Source organism: Pristis pectinata, chromosome 8 (assembly GCF_009764475.1).
Source record: "Pristis pectinata isolate sPriPec2 chromosome 8, sPriPec2.1.pri, whole genome shotgun sequence".
Taxonomy (NCBI): domain Eukaryota; kingdom Metazoa; phylum Chordata; class Chondrichthyes; order Rhinopristiformes; family Pristidae; genus Pristis; species Pristis pectinata.
This window is the reverse complement of record NC_067412.1, coordinates 71683805-71702203: the sequence shown is the minus strand read 5'-3', so window position 1 is coordinate 71702203 and position 18399 is coordinate 71683805. Positions and strand designations below refer to the sequence as shown.

Below are 18399 nucleotides of genomic sequence, written 5' to 3'. Positions count from 1 at the left end.
GCAGCGAACAGATTCCCCGGTGTTAGTACTGGGGAACTGACACAACTTCACACTGTGATACTGGACCTCCAAATCCAATATCAGAGCACAGTAGGGAAATCTTCACTGAAGATCAGCCAGCCTCATCAGGCCTTCCAGATTCATCTGGATATCATGAACTGGGTCCATTTGTGCAGGGAAACATTGGCATTTCCATACGAAAATGACAGTACTTTCCTACCAAGTCTGGCACATTAGGCAGTCAATATGACCTGCAATATCTACTTCCCTTACAATGAAATCTCTTTGCCACAAAAGAATATACAAGTTAATCTATTTCACAACATCATTGTTAAAACCTGAGTTTAAACAAATCAGTTCTAAATTTAAATTGTTCCTATTGTTGAAAATACTGTATATTTCCAGATCTTATAGATCGTTGAAGCCCTATGCTGAACTATAACTACAGATCCTAGAATACTTCCCGGTTGTAAAATACTGGACAGATGAATATAGTAATTTAATGAAGTGAGCATTGTTCTAATCATTATCCCTGGAGACTTGTTCTTTATGGAGAATTTTGCATCAAGATTTGAGAGATCTTAAGAGGTCACCACAAGGAAAATGAATTAAAGCTGCATGTTATTTGCAAACTGTTATTTTGATCAGGGCTCTATTTTAAGCAGTATCTGATCCCACTCAAACTATGTACAGTGCAATTCAGGAGCCTGCCATTCCTTGATTTTTAAAGTAATGTGTGGCTTCTCTCAGGAGGTGTCTTGCTTCAGGACATATTGCTGTTTTTACAGCTCCTTGGACAATTTCATAGCCTTTGTGGCAAGTGTAGGATGTTGTGATCTCTTAAGAGACTTCTGACAATTTACGTTTTTCTTCAAGCCATACATTTTACATTGTAGTTAAAGGAGAACAGAGTTGTAGCTACACACAGCTGGAATGCTCGTTCTTTCAAAAATGTATTAGCTTAGAACGTACCTCTAGTGCTGGCATTATAATTTGTCATGATTATTTTGCCTCCTACATCACAATCAGAAACTTCCTGTCATAGTCAGCATAACAAAACTGTTGCAATCTTGAACTTTGCCTCTGGCTTCTTCCCAGTATTCTCAGGGTATTTTGGTAGCATAGCCCATCTATTGCTCAGGCTTGCATTAAACAGGAGACTAATGCCACACTTGTCAAATGAAAACACTTGCATTACATTCCCTGATGGACAAGTAGAAGTGGCAGGGTCGGGGTCTGGAGAACACTGTAAGCTCTTCAAGCCACAATTCCAGGATATCATCAAATCCCATCACCTCATCACAGTGCCTCCTTCAAATGTCCCCACCGTCTTAATGAATCACAAGGGTTTCCAGACCATTGAAGTAACTAGTGCTTGAGTGTCCATGACATCTCAGCATATCACAAGGGTCTACACCTGCTTTCCTGGCAGTTAGCTGTGGCCCTTTGACTTTTATACTTAACATGGCCCGCTGGTAAATGCTGTATATGAAAATTGCCTCCTGTTGTTTGTTTTATCCTGCTAAAGTGCTCTATTCTCTTTGTACTACATATTGCGGTCATTTAAGAAAAAAAAATGCATGATTTGCAGAAATAATGGGGTTCTAAATTTGTATAGGGTTGGTTGTTGTAATTGTTATGTGATTATTTAAGGCTAATTTGGCCTTCCACACTCTAGAGATAGGAAGGCCATTTGCTGGTGCAAAGACAAGGATGAAAATTTTGAATTGGAAGTGTTGGCATGTTTAGAACCAACACAGCATGAGTCTGTATTAGAGTGTTAGCTGAATGCAAGCAAAATTCCTTGAATGAATTAAACACAAGGATGAAAAGCATGAAGTTGATCAAGAAAGTGCTGAAAAAATTGAAGGCCTAAAAATGAATAAGAGGTGGATTTAAGCAGTAAAAGCAAGTTGAAGGATGAAATAAGTGTTTAAGGGAAATTATATGGGAGTCAGAAGCTCTGTCGAAGGTTGAGTGGCATCCCAAGCCAGAGGAACAGTTGGGTTCAACTTGAAACCATAGGTATGGGGAGAGAGGGAAGGGAAGACATATTACCCAAGGATACAATGGATAGGCAGACTTCAATGGTAGCTTCAGTCAACCCAATGTTCAGCTGAAGAAAATAGCAGATAATAAAAGGCAGGAGACCAGCCAAGCATAGAAAAGTAGTAGGCCATTCTTCACTTCAAGCCTGCACAGCCATTCAATATGAAAATCAATGCCAATCCCATATTCCTGCTCTCTCTCAAAACTCCTTGGTGTTTTTTGTGTCTAAAAAAAATTATCTAGCTCCTTTTTAAGTACATTCAGTGACTCGGGCTCCACAGTCTTATGTGATAGAAAATTTCACATTCACCAGCTTTTGAATGAAGAAATTTCTCTTAACTCAGTCTTGAACGTCTGGCCCCAGTCATGACACTGTGATCCCTGACTCTAGACCACACTCCCCACAAGCCAGAGGAAATATCCTGTCTGCATGCAGCCTGTTGAGCCCTGTCAGAATTTTTGTACATGGCCCCATAAGCATTTCAAAAGGGATTGGCAGTGTGGCACTGTACGTTCATATGTAAATGTTGACTGTACATCTGTTGATGTTGGCATCAGGGCAGCATGTAAATAGAATAAGAAAAATGAGCCAAGGACAGATCTTTAGGGTCTCCAGGGCTAATGGATGAATAAGTAAACACATTTGTAACAGCAAGATTCAGACACGTCAGCTCATTCAGAAACTTTTCTGCATCATTAATGTATACCAAGTAAGGGAAGGTAACATTAGATGGATTGGTTCTGACAAGTTCCTGTCCTATCCTGTCCTCAAGCTGACCTGATAAATAGTGACAACTTCTACTTCCAGTGGAAAAATGCTGAGGTTCTTGTGAAAGAGTAACAAGCTGTCCCATGGGCCGAAACGCTGTCAGCTTAAAACCATCTTCCTCTTGTTATTGTGTACTTACTTGTACCTTATTTCAGGTTTCCAGCCTCTGCTGAGGTGAATGCCTTTCATTTCATTGTTCTCTTGTTCAGAACCTAGTTGTATAAGTTTAAATAGCCTTGTATAATTAAAGTGTTGACTAAAAATGAAAGAAAAAACAATAATACAAGAATTGGTCCCTTGGCCCCCAAGACCTTGGCCACTTGGCCCCCAAGCCCACCTTGTCATTAAGATCATGGCTGATATACCCTTGGCTTCAACTTGTCTTCTGTGCCAGATCCCCACAGCCATCAATTCCCTGATATTTCAAAAAAAAAATCTACTTCCACTTTAAATACTTAATATGAGTGAGCCTCCACAATGCTCTGGGACAGAGAATTCCAGAGATTTCTACATGCCCTCTATTTTAAATGGTCAGTCCCTTACCTTAAAACCATGTCCCTTCATTCACGATTCTCCCAGTAGCAAAACTATCTCGACATCTACACTGTCACGCCCCTTTCGAATCTTTTATGTTTCAATAAGCTCACTCTTCATTCTTCTAAGAATGCAAATCAACCTGTTCATCCTCTCTTGAAAGGACACTACTACCATCCCAGGAATTAGACTGGTGAATCTCTTTTGGACTGCCTGCAATATACTATCACCAAGTATTTGCTGAATCTTATTAGAATGAAAAAAACAAAATTAAGAGCAAAATTATGTTTAAACCTCCATTTTAAAAAAAGACCTGCTGCTTATAAAGCAATACAATCACTTGTACTGGACAGGCCCTGGTCTTCATCAGCCTTCTGATCTGATAAATGTCATTGGAAACACCAATTTTAATTTTTGGGGACCAGTGTTGTGGGACTTCTATAAATAGATGAATTAGGGATGGTGATGTAAGAGTGACTGGCTGATATGAAACATAGAATATATTGAATTTTATGGATCCTTGAGACCAGCTAGATGATCTTCAGTTGTTTCTCCCAAGCCTACAAGTTCCCACAGACCTAACCACAGGAAAATCATTAGCATAGAGCAGCAGTCAGATTGACAGGTTGCTTGAATCTTTTTCAGGTGAACTGAAAATTGTACCTTCCATTGAAACCCTTCTGGAAAGTGGGAGCCTATGGCTCGGGAGCTGTCCTGTAGTCATTAAGACACAAAATAGAAACCTCCCAAGGAGAGTCAAGATGACCTAAAATAGTTCTCTCACTCCATATGGTACAAGAAATATATCAAAAAATGTTATAACAATCATATATGGAAAGATTTTGAAATATTTTCTTGGCTATTTCTTGTTTATAAATAATTATTTTGCCAATAAATAGCGAACTTCAATATCCTGTCTAATAAGCTTGGTCCTTAATATTTGTGACAATTGAAACAAGTTGCTAAATAGCTTCAATGAAGTGGTTCAGTTTCATAATTTCTGAATCACTATCCAAATCAGCAGCAAACATATCACACCTGTTACTGGAGCTGCCCGAGTCGATATTTAAATTTAAACACCATCTTTGCTACCCACTGGTTCGGTTCCCAACAGACTCAATTGATTACCAGTCATTTACTAATTGAATAGAATAATAAAACAATTAATCACTCCCTCTGTGAACCAAGCAAAGTAATTCATTTCTGTTTGACTAAAACCCCTTGTCATGAATCCCCCAAGGCTTGTGTACAGCTGAACTGTGCAGACCACAGGGTTCCAGGTTTGATTTGCACTGTCAAATTAGTTATTAGCTAGAGTAGCATTCAGAATGCTGCATTGTTCATGAGAGCTGGTGGGGAGTTGGGTCTTTAAGATGTGGTAGGCACTCATTCTCTATCCAGCAATACCCTTACTGCAAAGTGCACATTTGGGATGCAGAATTAGGACATAAGTGCTCACAATGTGGATAACTCCATTGGCTGAAATAATAATCTAACACTTGCTGCTTATTGAAAAGCAAAGGGAAAATTAAAAAGTGAAAACAATGCCTTAGTTGAATAATGGTGGCTTAAACATTGCAGCATTCCCTAGGTACTGCAAAGTTTCCATACAGATTACTTGAAGTATATTCCTCACAACAATATATAATAAAATAATAAATGTAACCTATATATTTCTTGCTTCTCTGTCAGAGAGACTGCTTTTCAAAGATGAGATTAAGCTAAAGTCTCATCTGTGTTCTCAGATAGAATTAGGGAGTTCTCCATAACAGCTTTGGCCAATATTTAATGCTCAATGTCACTGAAACAGATAACTTGACCATTCACATGTTTCTCTGTGTTTGAGCCTAATATGCTCAAGTTGCTTTCCAAATGCACTTCATATAACGTGCTTTAGCACATGCTGAGAAAGGAGCAAGGTAAATGAGTCATTTCCCCTCACCCCCACTTGTATTTCATTTTCTCTTTCCAAGCCTACAAAATATTAAAATAATGTATATAGAAACTTTGGTTAGTTGTGCAGAAAAGTCCCTGGATGTGATTCCAATTAAGGCATGTCAGTACATGCAAGTTCGAATTCCTTCCTTGTCCAGGCTCATGCTCTACAGGTAACACACAAGTGCAAACCCATACTCACCAGATCCCAACAAAGTGCTTTGTTTTGCTTTTAAATGAGCAATAGTCAAGTACTCTTATAATTTCAGTTTGTGCTCATCATCTCACTCAGCCACAACTCTTCCTATTGCAGGTTTGTACAATTCTGTTGATAGTTGGATGATCGTTCCCAACATCAAACAGAACCATTACACAGTGCATGGACTGCAGACTGGAACCAGGTATATCTTTGTTGTGAAGGCAATCAACCAGGCTGGCAGTCGTATCAGTGAACCTGCGAGACTGAAAACCAATAGTAAGTATTCCCTTATGATTTCTTAGATGTTTGAGTTAAAATAGTTAAAACCTCATCCTTCTGCTATCCTCAGTTAGCAATGGGACATTGAGGCTGTCATCACCCTTCCAGTTAACCCAAGCAATTACTGGGTTTTGTTAAAAAGACAGAACAAAACTGAAGTATTTATTGACTCAACTTAATTAGTTGATCTCAGCCAGCAGTGAATACTAAAATCAGCCTAAATGCCATTTTGGAAAAAATAGTTTTTCCTTCTGATTAACTTGTCTCTGCCAGTAAGTGCCTATAAATATGATAATTGAGAAAGCACGAGTGTAGATAGAGTCTCCAGGGCCTTGCTAAGGCTACTTCTTGAAAAGGTGTGTGCATGTCAGTCTGGACCATGTATATTCCGCATGGAATGTATGAGTGCAGTGTAGTAATACATTTAGTTTCCTTCAGTAGAACATTGGTTACCAAGTTTCAGCTATAGTCAAATGTATTACTGTTCAAATTACAATTAACAGATTTTAAATGCATAACAAAATGCATAACAACCGCACAAAGGAATTTTATACTAATGTACCAATTGTTGTCCAACTGGAGAAAATTAAACCAGGACTCCATTTATGGAGAGTTTAAAGGTATTCGAACTTTGTTCAATTCTTAAAGGCTTGACACATATTCAGAAACTGTTCTAGTGCTTATGGTGCAGTGCCTAGTACCTCAGCATTGTACACCACAGGAGGCCACAGAGCTTTTGCCAGCACTTTTGAGGAGAGTGAAGAGGGAACAACTGAGTTATAAGCCTTCACGTGTACAATAGCTTCATAGTTGCAATTGCAACTTTAAATTTCTAATCTTTCTGCAGCGAAAATGGATTTATAGAGCAAAACAAAAATGGAAAAGTGACTGATCCTTGACAATGAAAGAGAAATTGATTCATGCGCTCAGTTGTAATGACACACGTCAAAGTGCTTCTAAACAATCTCTATGGAAATTAGTCCATCTTCAACACTTCAAAAATTCAAAACTAGATACAAAGGGAATTTGTTCTTCTTCAGTCCTTCTCTCTTAAAGCCAACTCCCCTTACCATCTGCAGAAGTAGGTTACTCAGTCTCTATGCAGCACCCTGCCTGCTGCTTTGGTCATGGGACTTCTGCTTAGAATTTCAGTATTAGGGCCAGCAGTGAAATCAGCATTATGTTAGGAAAAAAAACTTTCTGCTCATGCTGAACCAATGTAGAGTCTGGAGGATAATTAGGCAAGTCCAGACCATTTCAGGGAAAGAAAGACCTGGAGTGGGAGGAGGGTCTTAGATCAGACATGGCGCAAAGGTTGGGACAGGTTTCTGTTGCCAATGATTAGTGGTGGCATGACATACCAGTCCTCGTTGAGATTTGGGGTGAGGAAGTGGAATTGGAAGAGACTGCATTTTTATACCATGTGGAATCAGCAGACAAGGCCATGACTACCCTCACAGGTTGATGTAAGAGGTCTATTACTGGTACTTTATTGCAACCAAGAAAATTTACGACACAGAAATATGCCAGTCAAAAAAAAAGGAGCTCCTCAATGTAATCAGCCCTTCCAGCAATAGGTCTGTAGCCCTGCAGTTCACATCTCTTGAATCACACATCCAACTACTGTTTAAATGTGAGGAAGGTCTTAGCCTTTACCACCTTTCCAGATAGCAAGTTCCAGACCCTTGCCACTTCCAAGGTTGGCGAGGTGTGGAGGAGAAGTATTTTCCTCATCCCTCCACCGATCCTTCTACCTTTATAACTAGAGGAGTTATGCTGATCTAATTTAAAATTTAACCTGCAACACTTAGATTACCTGGCTTGTACATCATTGCTATTGGCAAGACCCTGCAGAGGGCAAATTAGCTACATTATAAAATCCATTTTGTTGCCTCTAAAGCAATTGAAGGTTGGGGAAAAGTTATACAATACCAGTTCTGTCGTCACCTCCAAAAATTGAGAGCAGCATTTATACATAATGCAAGGAGTATAACTTATTTGAAATCAACTTCTCTGTCTCAGCATATAGCAAGAGTTAAAAATTCAGCACGTCAAGTGAATTTCTGTTTAAATGGTATGCTAGAATCAAACTTCTGCTTTGAATCAACAACACATCCAGCTGGAATTGGCTGTGTGACAAAATATCAAACCAGACATCAAAAGATCAGCTATCTTGGCAGGTTAATCTCATGAAGAATACCAATGATCAAAGTAGTTGACAGGAGCTTTGTTGTGTAGCTGAGAAGTCATCATAGGCTGAAGGATTAGAGGCACTGAATCACTTCCAGTATTAATGTATTCATGTTCATGTTAAGGAATCTCACTTAACAATATTGCTAAAGCTCATTCATATCGAGGGACGATTATTGTTGGTTGATTGGCTTCTTCATATGCAGAGCCTGTCTGTGTTCTCAATTGTCTTCTTTAAATCACAAGATGGTTTTGGCAGCACTATTCTCAGGGGATACCCAACTGCACGGTCAAAAATTGTACACATGTTTAAAATGACACTTGTAACTCCAACCTGCTGCTGCTGATTTCACCCACCCCCTCACCCCCGACTCCCCCCACCTGTCAGTAATTTAATTATAATGTTGCATGTCCTTTGAGGGCTATATCCACCTTGAGATGGCATTCTAGATTGTAGATGTTGCTTTTGATTCCAGCATGACAAAACAATGTTTGAACTATGTCTGCATTGGTGGACTCACTTTATTCTTGTACTGAATTTTGGGTTTCTGCCAATGTCAACACTGCAAAAAAAATATGATAGATGTAGCTGCTGGGTCAACGATAAGACTGAAACCATAGTCTGGGATTAACCTGCATACAGTGTGTCACGTAGTAGACTGAATGGGCTGTTATTGACTCTATATTGTCTGGCATCTACCACATTGTACTAAATGAGAGCCTATGACTTGATGAGAGCCTTTAACATATCACTGCCACTGACAGTTATTTGCATTATGTTACATTTTCTATTTTCTTGAATCTTTTCCATCATCTCAACTTTCTTTTTTTAAAATGGACATTAATTTCAATTTCAAAAACAAGGCTGGGTTGTATGGCAGCTAAAGTGCAAAAAAGACAAAAGAGTATCTACTGCAAGTGATAGAGGTCATAGAGTCAAAGTTATACAGCACAGAAACAGGCCCTTTGGCCTGATTAGGCCAAGATGCCCCATCCAAGCTAGTCCCATTTGCCAGTGTTTGGCCCATAACCTTCTAACCCTTTCCAATCCATGTACCTGTCTAACTGTCCTTTAAAAGTTGTTATTGTATCTGCCTCAACCACTTCCTCTGGCAGCTGATTCCACATAGATACCACCCTTTGTGTAAAAAAAAGTTGCCCCTCAAGTTTCTATTAAATCTTTGCCCTCTCACCTTAAACCTATGCCCACTAGTTCTTGATTCGCCAACTATGGGGGGGGGGGGTGTTGGAAAAACTGAGTGCATTCACCATATATATCTGCCTCTCATGTTTTATACACCTCTTATAAGGTGACCCCTCTGTCTCCTATGCTGCAAGGAATGAAGTCCTAGCCTGTCCAACCTCTCCCTGTAACTCAGTCCCTCAAGTCCTGGCAGCCTTTATGAAAAAAAATACCTTTTAGAACAGAAAGATTAATGTCAATGTTAGACACTAAATTGTACAGAGTGTGTTCTCATTAAAAAAATGTTTCTAGCTCGACTAAGGGAATAATGAGAACTTTACAATAAACACTTTACCAATCTAGGAAAGACTAAAATGCATCTCAGGAGAAGTTAAATTGGTAACAAAGAATGGTGAAGTGTGATTCTGTGCTGGTGAGGACTGATTGCTGCTGGCTCCTTCACAAAAATTCAGCAATAGGCAGAATTGATGAGTCACCACTTTCTGATTTTACATTGGTTCAGACCAGCTGACTGGGAAGTTGCCCATGCTTGTCAGTTGTGTACCTTTGGATCATGCCATTTCTCCCAGCATGCCATGGGGTGCAGCCTTCCTGTGGGCTAGCTCCCAGCTAACCAGCAAGACATAGCAAAACACATCACATAGCTCCTGAGTACTAATGAAAGGTGACCCTTCCAGAAAGGCCTTGGGAGCCAGTAAGGCACTTAAAGAAACTAAATCTGATCACAAGATAAAGGAACAGAAGTAGGCCATTCAGCCCATCGAGTCTGCTCCATGAGCTAAACTAATACTATTCCTATCTAGCCCCAATTTCCAGCCTTATCCCCATATCCCTTGATACCTTGACTAATTAGATACCTCTCAATCTCTTCCTTAAAAGCCCCCAATGATTGGGCCTCCACAGCTGTATGTGGCAAAGAATTCTATAATTTCACTACCCTCTGGCTAAAAGAATTTCTCCTCATTTCTGTTTTAAACTGGTACCCTCTAATTCTAAGATTGTGCCCTCTAGTCCTGGACTCACCCACCAAGGGAAACAGCTTAGCCACATCTACTCTGTCCAGTCCTTTCAACATTCGAAATGTTTCTATGAGGTCCCCTCTCATTCTTCTGTACTCCAATGAATACAGTCCAAGAGCCGCCAAACGCTCATCATAAGTAAGCCCTTTCATTCCAGGAATCATCCTCAATCTTTTCTGAACCCTCTCCAACATCAGAACATCCTTCCTAAGGGGCCCAAAACTGCGCACAGTATTCCAAATGAGGTCTCACCAGTGCCCCAGAGACCCTCACCAACACTTCCTTACTTTTATATGTTATACCTCGAGATGAATGCTAACATAGCATTTGCTTTCTTTACCGCCGATCCGACCTGGTGGTCCTGCACAACTACCCCCTAGTCCCTTTGTACTTCTGTACTTTGAATTTTCTCCCCATCTAGATAATAAATCTGCCCACTTATTTCTTTTTCCCCAAGTGTACAACCACACATTTCTCAACATTGAATCTCATCTGCCATTTCTTTGCCCATTCTCCTAAACTGTCTAAGTCTCTCTGCAACCTTCCTATTTCTTCAATACTCCCTACTCCTCCACCTATCTTGGTGTTGTCTGCAAACTTAGCCACAAAACTATTTACTCCATCATCTCAATCATTAATGTACAAAGTAAAAAGAAGTGGCCCCAACACCGACCCCTGCGGAACACCACTAGTAACCGGTAGCCAACCAGAACAGGATCCCTTTATTCCCACCCTTTGCTTTCTGCCTACCAGCCAATGCTCCACCCATTCCAATATCCTACCTGTAATCCCATGAGCTCTCATCTTATTAATCAGTCTCTTGTGTAGCACCTGGTCGAAAGTCTAAAGTCTAAATACACAACATCCACAGCCTCTCCCTTATCCAACCTACCTGATATTTCCTCACTAAACTCCAATAGGTTGGTCAGGCAGGATCTTCCCTTCACAAAACCATGCTGGCTTGGGCCTATCTCACCTTGCACCTCTAGATATTCCATAACCTCATCCTTGAGGATTGATTCCAATAACTTTCCCACTACCGATGTCAGACTAATAGGTCTGTAATTCCCTTTATGCTACCTCCGACCCTTCTTGTACAGCGGAACTACATTTGCGACCTTCCAGCCCTCCGGAACTATGCCGGAGTCTATTGATTCCTGGAAAATTATCACCAATGCCTCCGCAATCTCTGAAGCCACCTCCTTCAGAACCCAGGGTGCACCTCATCCAGTCCGGGACACTTATCTGCCTTTAGTCCACTTAGCTTCCCGAGCACCTTCTCTCTAGTAATCTTAACTGAATTCAGTTCTATCCCCTGAGACCCTCGACTATCTGGTATATTGCTGATGTCCTCCACAGTGAAGACCAATGCAAAATACTCATTTAGTTCCTCTGCCATCTCTTTGTTATCCATTATAACCTCTCCCACTCCGTTTTCAATTGGTCCTATATCAACCAGTGTCTCTCTTTAACTCTTCATATATTTAAAAAAAAACCTTTGGCATCTTTTTGAATGTTATCTGCTAACTTCCTTTCATAATTCATCTTTTCTTTCCTAATGACCTTCTTAGTTTCTTTCTGTAAGTTTTTAAAAGTTTCCCAGTCTTCTGTTTTCCCACTAATATTTGCTTCCTTGTATGGCCCTCCCTTTTGCTTTTATTTTAGCCTTCACCTCTCTTGTTAGCCACATTTGTGTCATTTTTCCATTCATAACCTTTTTTCTTGGAATATATCTATCCTGCATTTTCCTTATTTCTCGTAGAAATTCCATCCATTTCTGCTCAGCCGTCATTCCAACTAGCTTACTTTTCCAATCAATTTGGGCCAGTTCCTCTCTCATGCCACTGTAATTTCCTTTGTTCCACTGAAATATTGACACATCTGATATGAGCTTCTCCTTTTCAATTACTGTTCTTCCAATACTTTTCAATGGGGTAGTTGTATTTGCAACAAATCATCCTGGTATAGAAAAATTTTCTAGCCTAAGAAATGGGAAATTACAGAAGGTTTGCACTGCACCATTGGATCCATGGATGAACCTGTAACATCCATGTTCAATGAGATCTTACCTTCTAAGCACCATTGACGTATTGACTCATAAACCCAAGGAGCACTAAAAGTGTGTGTTTTTTTCCAAGGGATCTTCACAGAGTCCCTGCAGAATTGTCTAAAAATATTGTTGCAGTTTGATGCATGGCACAATCCTTCAGGATTTGGTGGCCTTAAAGCAATAATTACTATTCACAATCGATTATGCTTACTACCAGCACAGCAGAGTATTGGGATCCCAGTTCGGCAGTTAACTGGAGCACAAGGCTGAAGTTTTTTATTATTTTTTTTAGTTGTGCCTAGGAGCCCAGAGTTCCTGCATTGTTTAACAATCAAAACACAGCACCTTCAAGCAGATTTCCTGACTTTCAAATGAAAGGTCTACTCCATTGATCAGCAATATTTACAATTCATCCGTGATAAAGGTAGCTCATGCCAGCCTGGCATGGTCTGATAGATGGCTTGCCGTAACCATCACAGGGAGCTAGGCACTGGTACCTTGTTATCTTTAGTGCTATTCACACCAAGAGAACAAATTAAGACTAAAATATGATATGAAAATCCATTTATGTACCAAAGGAGAAATCGTCACACTCAGTATTGCACTTAATAAATGTACTTTTATCTTCAAGGTTAGTAAGCAATAGATTGGGCGGAATCAAGCTGACCCATTCCTTACACACAGCCTGTTACCATCCCCACAGTCCTGTGGAGTAGAGATCTCCATGCCTTACTACCACAGATGTCCCATGAAGCAGAGTGGCCCGTGACCATCTACTAGACCTCCAGCGTTGATCCTGGGCTGCCTTTTGATAACTCACCCAACAAATTCAAGTGATAAATATTTTAAAACAAAAGCAAAATAAAGAGAAAACAAATTACTTATCTGCATTTGTCTTTTCAATTCCTTTCAAATGAATGGGCTCATTGTTACACATGTCAGAGTTGGCTGACAAAGTGAAATAGCCGGACATGAAATTAGTCAACCCCTTGGCTTAGCACATCTAAACTCATCCCCTGGACTCAATGAGAAGATGAATACAAGAGAATAGATGTCTTGTTCCAATTATATATAACCCTGGTGAGACTGCATATGGAATTTTGTGTACAGCAATCAAGGGAGTGCAACAAAAGTTCATTAGACCGAGCCCTGGCATAGCTGGTTTGATAGAGAGATAAAAAAAAGTCCTACACTCTCATGAGTTTAGAAGAATGAAAGGTGATCTCATTGAAGTATACAAAATTCTTACATGCTTGAGAGGGTAAATGTAGAGTTGATGTTGTTTCCCCGGCTGGTGGGCCTAGAACAAACTCTGAAGTAAGGGATTGGCCCTCCAGAGTAGAGATAAAAATTTTCTTCAGTCAGAAGACCATGTATCGTTGGAATTTATGACCCAATGAGCCTCAGTTGCTGAGTAGGTCAGGATAGAGATTACTAGATTTTTCACTATTCAGGGAGCTAAGAGATGGGATACTGCAGGAAAATGGCACAGGGTAAAGATCAGCCATGATGTCGTTGAGCAGTGTAGCAGGCATGAGGGGTCAAATGGCCAGTTCCTCCTTCTAATTCTCACGTGCACACGTCAGGAATACGCTAACCTGTGCAATGTCATAGTTTGACAGAACTGCCAGCTACAGTTCAATACCATCCAGGCCTTTGTCATTCAGCTGCTTCTCACAATCTGATCTGCCTAGGCCACAAATTCATGGTATGCTTTCCTTATGGTTTTTGGTGGACCAGACTTGGCATTAGAACAAAAGCAGATCACACTACTCAAACATTAAATGTGATAAGCAAACTTTAGGATTTATCAAAATTCACAAGGGAATGATTTATTTTCAGTGTATTAGATGGAAAACCTGTAATTTAAAAATACCCAAGTTATTTTTCAGTTCTCCCTTGTCTTCAAAGACTAGTCTACCTGCATTTTATTAGCAATTATTTAAATGGGTGAGAGTTAGGAGAAATGAACAGCATCAAGGAAAGTAGTCACCTTCTGCAGAGCTTTTAAAATGTAAACTATTGGAAAAATCTTGGAATTCTGTTTGAAGGCAGGTTTGTAAGTAACATTCTTTTGCTTGCTCCACAGTTCAAAATACAGATCTTTATTTGAAAGTTAAAGATAAAAGAATTGTCAACCTCAAAATAAAATGTTAGTTGAAAGAGGATGAGATTAATGGTGACTTCCTAACTTTATTTTGTTATTGGTGTTATCCAGGTCAGCCTTTCAAATTGGACCCCAAAACTGCTCACAAGAAATTGAAACTGTCCAATGATGGCCTCGCTATGGAACGGGATGAAAATTCCATGAAGAAGAGTCACACCCCTGAACGTTTTAGCAGCCAGGGCAGCTATGGTGCAATGGGAAATGTGTTTATCGACAGTGGTTGCCATTACTGGGAGGTTCTACTCGGAGGATGCACATGGTATGGAATATTGAAAGATCAGAGAAAGACGTATCTTTTCAGATCAATTACTTGCTTTCCTCCCCCACCCCCCCCAACAGAAAAATCATCAAGTTTACATAAAATTCAATCCACAATATTAACAAATTCTCTGTCTACAGCTGTTGACTGATCAAAGTATTCCCAGCATTTTCTGGTTTTAGTGACTGTATATACTCCAATTATAAAGTTTAAGGAAGCAGATTTTTAAATTATTTTTCTGATTAGGAAGTTTCCATTTTCTTCCTTGGAGAGAGAGCAAAGCAATTATGTAGCTAGACTACCAGTCTGGAAATCTGGACCAATGATTTGAATACATGAGATCAAAGCATTCTATGGCAGCAGAAGAAATTAATTAACTAAGCCAAAATCAGTAATGGTATTTACGAGGCTACCAAATCCTGAACAGTTCACTAATGTTAGTTAGGGAAGGAAATCTATTGCCCACATTTACTGTAAAGTTGGCTCTGGAAGTTATGTGGTTCATTCTTCACTGACCTCTGAAATGGCCTTGGCTTTAAACACCAGAGATATAAAAAAATAAAACTAGACAGAACACCCAGCATCCATCTAGGCAAAAAATTCAGATGTGAGAAAGTCAGACATGAGGATCTCAGAATCATCTCTTTCAGCCAAGTCACACGTTCTCCGTCACCAGCCCTTGGTACATCTTGTCTCAGAGACACAGTCAAGAATGGCAATGGGACTCTTCATCACTGAAATACTCCCATTAAGTCAAGTGTCAAGCCTCAGGCAGAAGGCACGTGCTGATTACCACCTACTGCTGCCCATTCTCAGCTGAGGAAGGAGGTATTCCTCCATCTTGAACAATGCTTGGAAGCATCACTGCATTCAGCAAAAGCACAGAAAATATGCTCTGAGCATAGGACTTAAAATGTCCTGTGTCTCACTGATATCACCACTGGTCAAGGTAGCCAGAGTTCTGAAGGAGATTGCCACCAGATGGTATCTGTGGCAGGTAGCAAAGGAAAATAATTATTTTACGTAATCCTCAGAAGTTTACCACCGTGCTCCAGAAGACACACATGCTCCAGAACCAAGCCCAGTTCAAAGCAATGTGTGCCTATACTACACTTATGCAACCATGTGCAAAATTAACAAGGTTATGCCCTATCCATGAAAAGCAGGACAAGTTCAATCCAGCCAACCTTACCCCTTTCAGAATCAATTGCAGTTCATTTGGGAATTTTCAGACAGTTTTGAGTCAAGACTTCACTCGGAACCTCAAGTCTAAAACACAAGAGCTTAATTTTTGGAGGAGTTATGAATGCCAGAGATAGGATTCAATAAGCCTCAGTAAAATTAAAATCAAGGAGAAAAGTCTTCACTGTCTAGAGTCATGATTAGTACAACTGAAGATGCTTGTGGTTGTTGGAGATGAATCATTCAGCCCAGAATGCCACTGCAGGAGTTCTATTACACTCTAGAACCAAGCATCTTCAGGAGTTTCAATGACTTTGCCTCTACTGTAAGGTTAGAAATGAGAATATTTGCAGATGGTGGCAGAATGTTTAGTCTCTTTCACACTGCTCAGGTAATGAACCAGATATTCTGGAAAGCCGCTGACTATTGTCTTAAAGACAATTAGAAATGTGCATTAAATACAAAAGCATGTCCTCCAATGCCTACATCCCCAATATGAAAATAAGCATTTTTATTAATGTAGTTCAAAGGACTTCATAAAAGCAATAACCTGTTACTAATATCAGTGTAATGTTAACCTACTAAAAATGAGGTTCTGGGCAATTAACTGCGATAAGATCTCATTTGAATTTCTAACATTCTTTTTACAGCTTTTCTATATAGAAGAATGAAACTATTACAAACTGGACATCAAATGTTAAAGAGAGGTTACATAACTTTTCATCGTTTCCCTTCCTCCAGGTATTCTATTGGCATTTCATATAAATCAGCCCCGAAAAATGAATGGAATGGAAAGAATTCTTCATCGTGGGTGTTCTCCCGATGCAATAACAACTTTGCTGTCAGACACAGTGGCAAAGAGATGTCAGTGGATGCCAGCCATCAGCTGCGGAGACTTGGTGTCCTACTTGACTACGATGGTAACACGCTATCGTTCTATGATGCCATGAACACACATCACCTGCACACGTTCGACATCTCTTTTGTTCTGCCTGTATGCCCCACATTTACAATCTGGAACAAATCAATAATGATCCTGACAGGGCTTCCTGTCCCAGACCCATTGGACTGCTTAGAACAGCAGCAGGAGTGCATTTGCAGACCACAGGAATCTCCATATATGTCAGGGATAAAAGCCACTCAGTAAAAGGCCAGACTGAAGTAGGGTCCCCATCCATCCATGATTCCTCAGTCCTCCAACATAAAAAAATGTAGCTATTCCAGACAGGGCTGGACTATGCATTGTGCCCTCTCATGATAGCACAGAAGCCGCCTTACACAAAGTGACTACTATTGTATTGAATTTATAAATTATTTATGTTGAATATGTTTGCAGATTATCATTGGAGAGATATTGTATTCCAAATGCACTTTCAAGACATGCTTTAAAAATTATGAAAAGCTGTTTTTAAGTCAAAGATGGAAGATATATTAAGTAGTTCTGAAGATGTGGTTTCCTCAGTTTCTAGACATTCTTGCATTGTACATTAGATCCATCTGGCTTCCAGAGGCTGGCACAAATTGTTGTTCTTGTTTGCTGAGAGAATCATCTGCACCATTGAATGAAGCTTCTGGCTGAGAAAAAGGAGAAGGATGCCATCCTTCATGTGTCACTCAGCAGTGGATCTATTGCCGTGAAGGGATAATCAGGAGCCGCTGCAAGATGACAGATAAAGTTTCCAGGAGGCATTTTCAGAGGGTGCCTAGGAGCAGAACCTATTCTCATCAAGTCATCTTGATGTACTTCATAAATTCATTATCTTATCGTCTTTGTATTGTTTGTGATTGAAGAGAAGCAATTCAAGGAATTGTACAGGAACCACACTGATGCTATGGAATTTTAACTGTGTATGTATAAATGTTATAAATATTTAAAGAAAAACTGGCTGATTTCACCCATTTGAAAAGAGGGATCATTTTCCAAGTTTGTGATAATTTTGAAAATGAAGAAATACCAATGACACTAGGACATGATTCTATTTTCAAGTGGAAAGAAATGTCTTTTAAGTGGAACCCTCTATAAAGGTACATGTTGATTGATTGCAAGTGCAATAGACATCTCAGAATTACCCAGCTTCCCACCTCCACTCTCACCATTGTTACACAAAGCATGATGTGGGCATCCTTCTCCACCTTAGTGATACACCACACAACTATAGGAGAACAAGATTCATACTTCATGTTGAATGATTAAAGTCTAACGCATACTGAAACTCTGGAAAATATACCACATGCATTTTGCATGCAAGCACTCAAACAATAATCCATGTAACAGCTCACAGGAAGGAAACAATCTCAACTTAAAACTCATGTTGGCTAATGTGGCTTTAGCCAGAGTTTAGCCTTCAAATCAATATACATAAAATAGCCATGGAAGTACAGAGGCATGTATTGCCTTAAACATATAGAGATGATTTGTTCTTCTGGTTATTATGTTTTTACTTTAAAAAATTAGCAAGCATCTTTCTAGTTCCAACGTAACCCAAGGAAGGGTAAAATTGTGCAGACTGGCCATGATACAAAAACTGAATAGTAAGAATTTATGAAAAGGAAGCTTACTGAT

The 18399-nt window shown here is 39.7% G+C and overlaps 1 protein-coding gene across 1 annotated transcript in view; it reads left to right on the top strand.

Annotated features, from left to right (window-relative positions):
- The window catches only part of mid2 (midline 2), a 102834-nt gene extending 85109 nt beyond the window's left edge, over positions 1 to 17725 (top strand). Inside the window, 3 exon segments of the mRNA XM_052022239.1 lie at positions 5601 to 5762; positions 14447 to 14654; positions 16578 to 17725. Coding sequence (XP_051878199.1) covers positions 5601 to 5762; positions 14447 to 14654; positions 16578 to 16983 — 776 coding nt within the window. The 3' untranslated portion in view covers positions 16984 to 17725.
- The last annotated feature ends 674 nt before the right edge of the window (positions 17726 to 18399 follow it).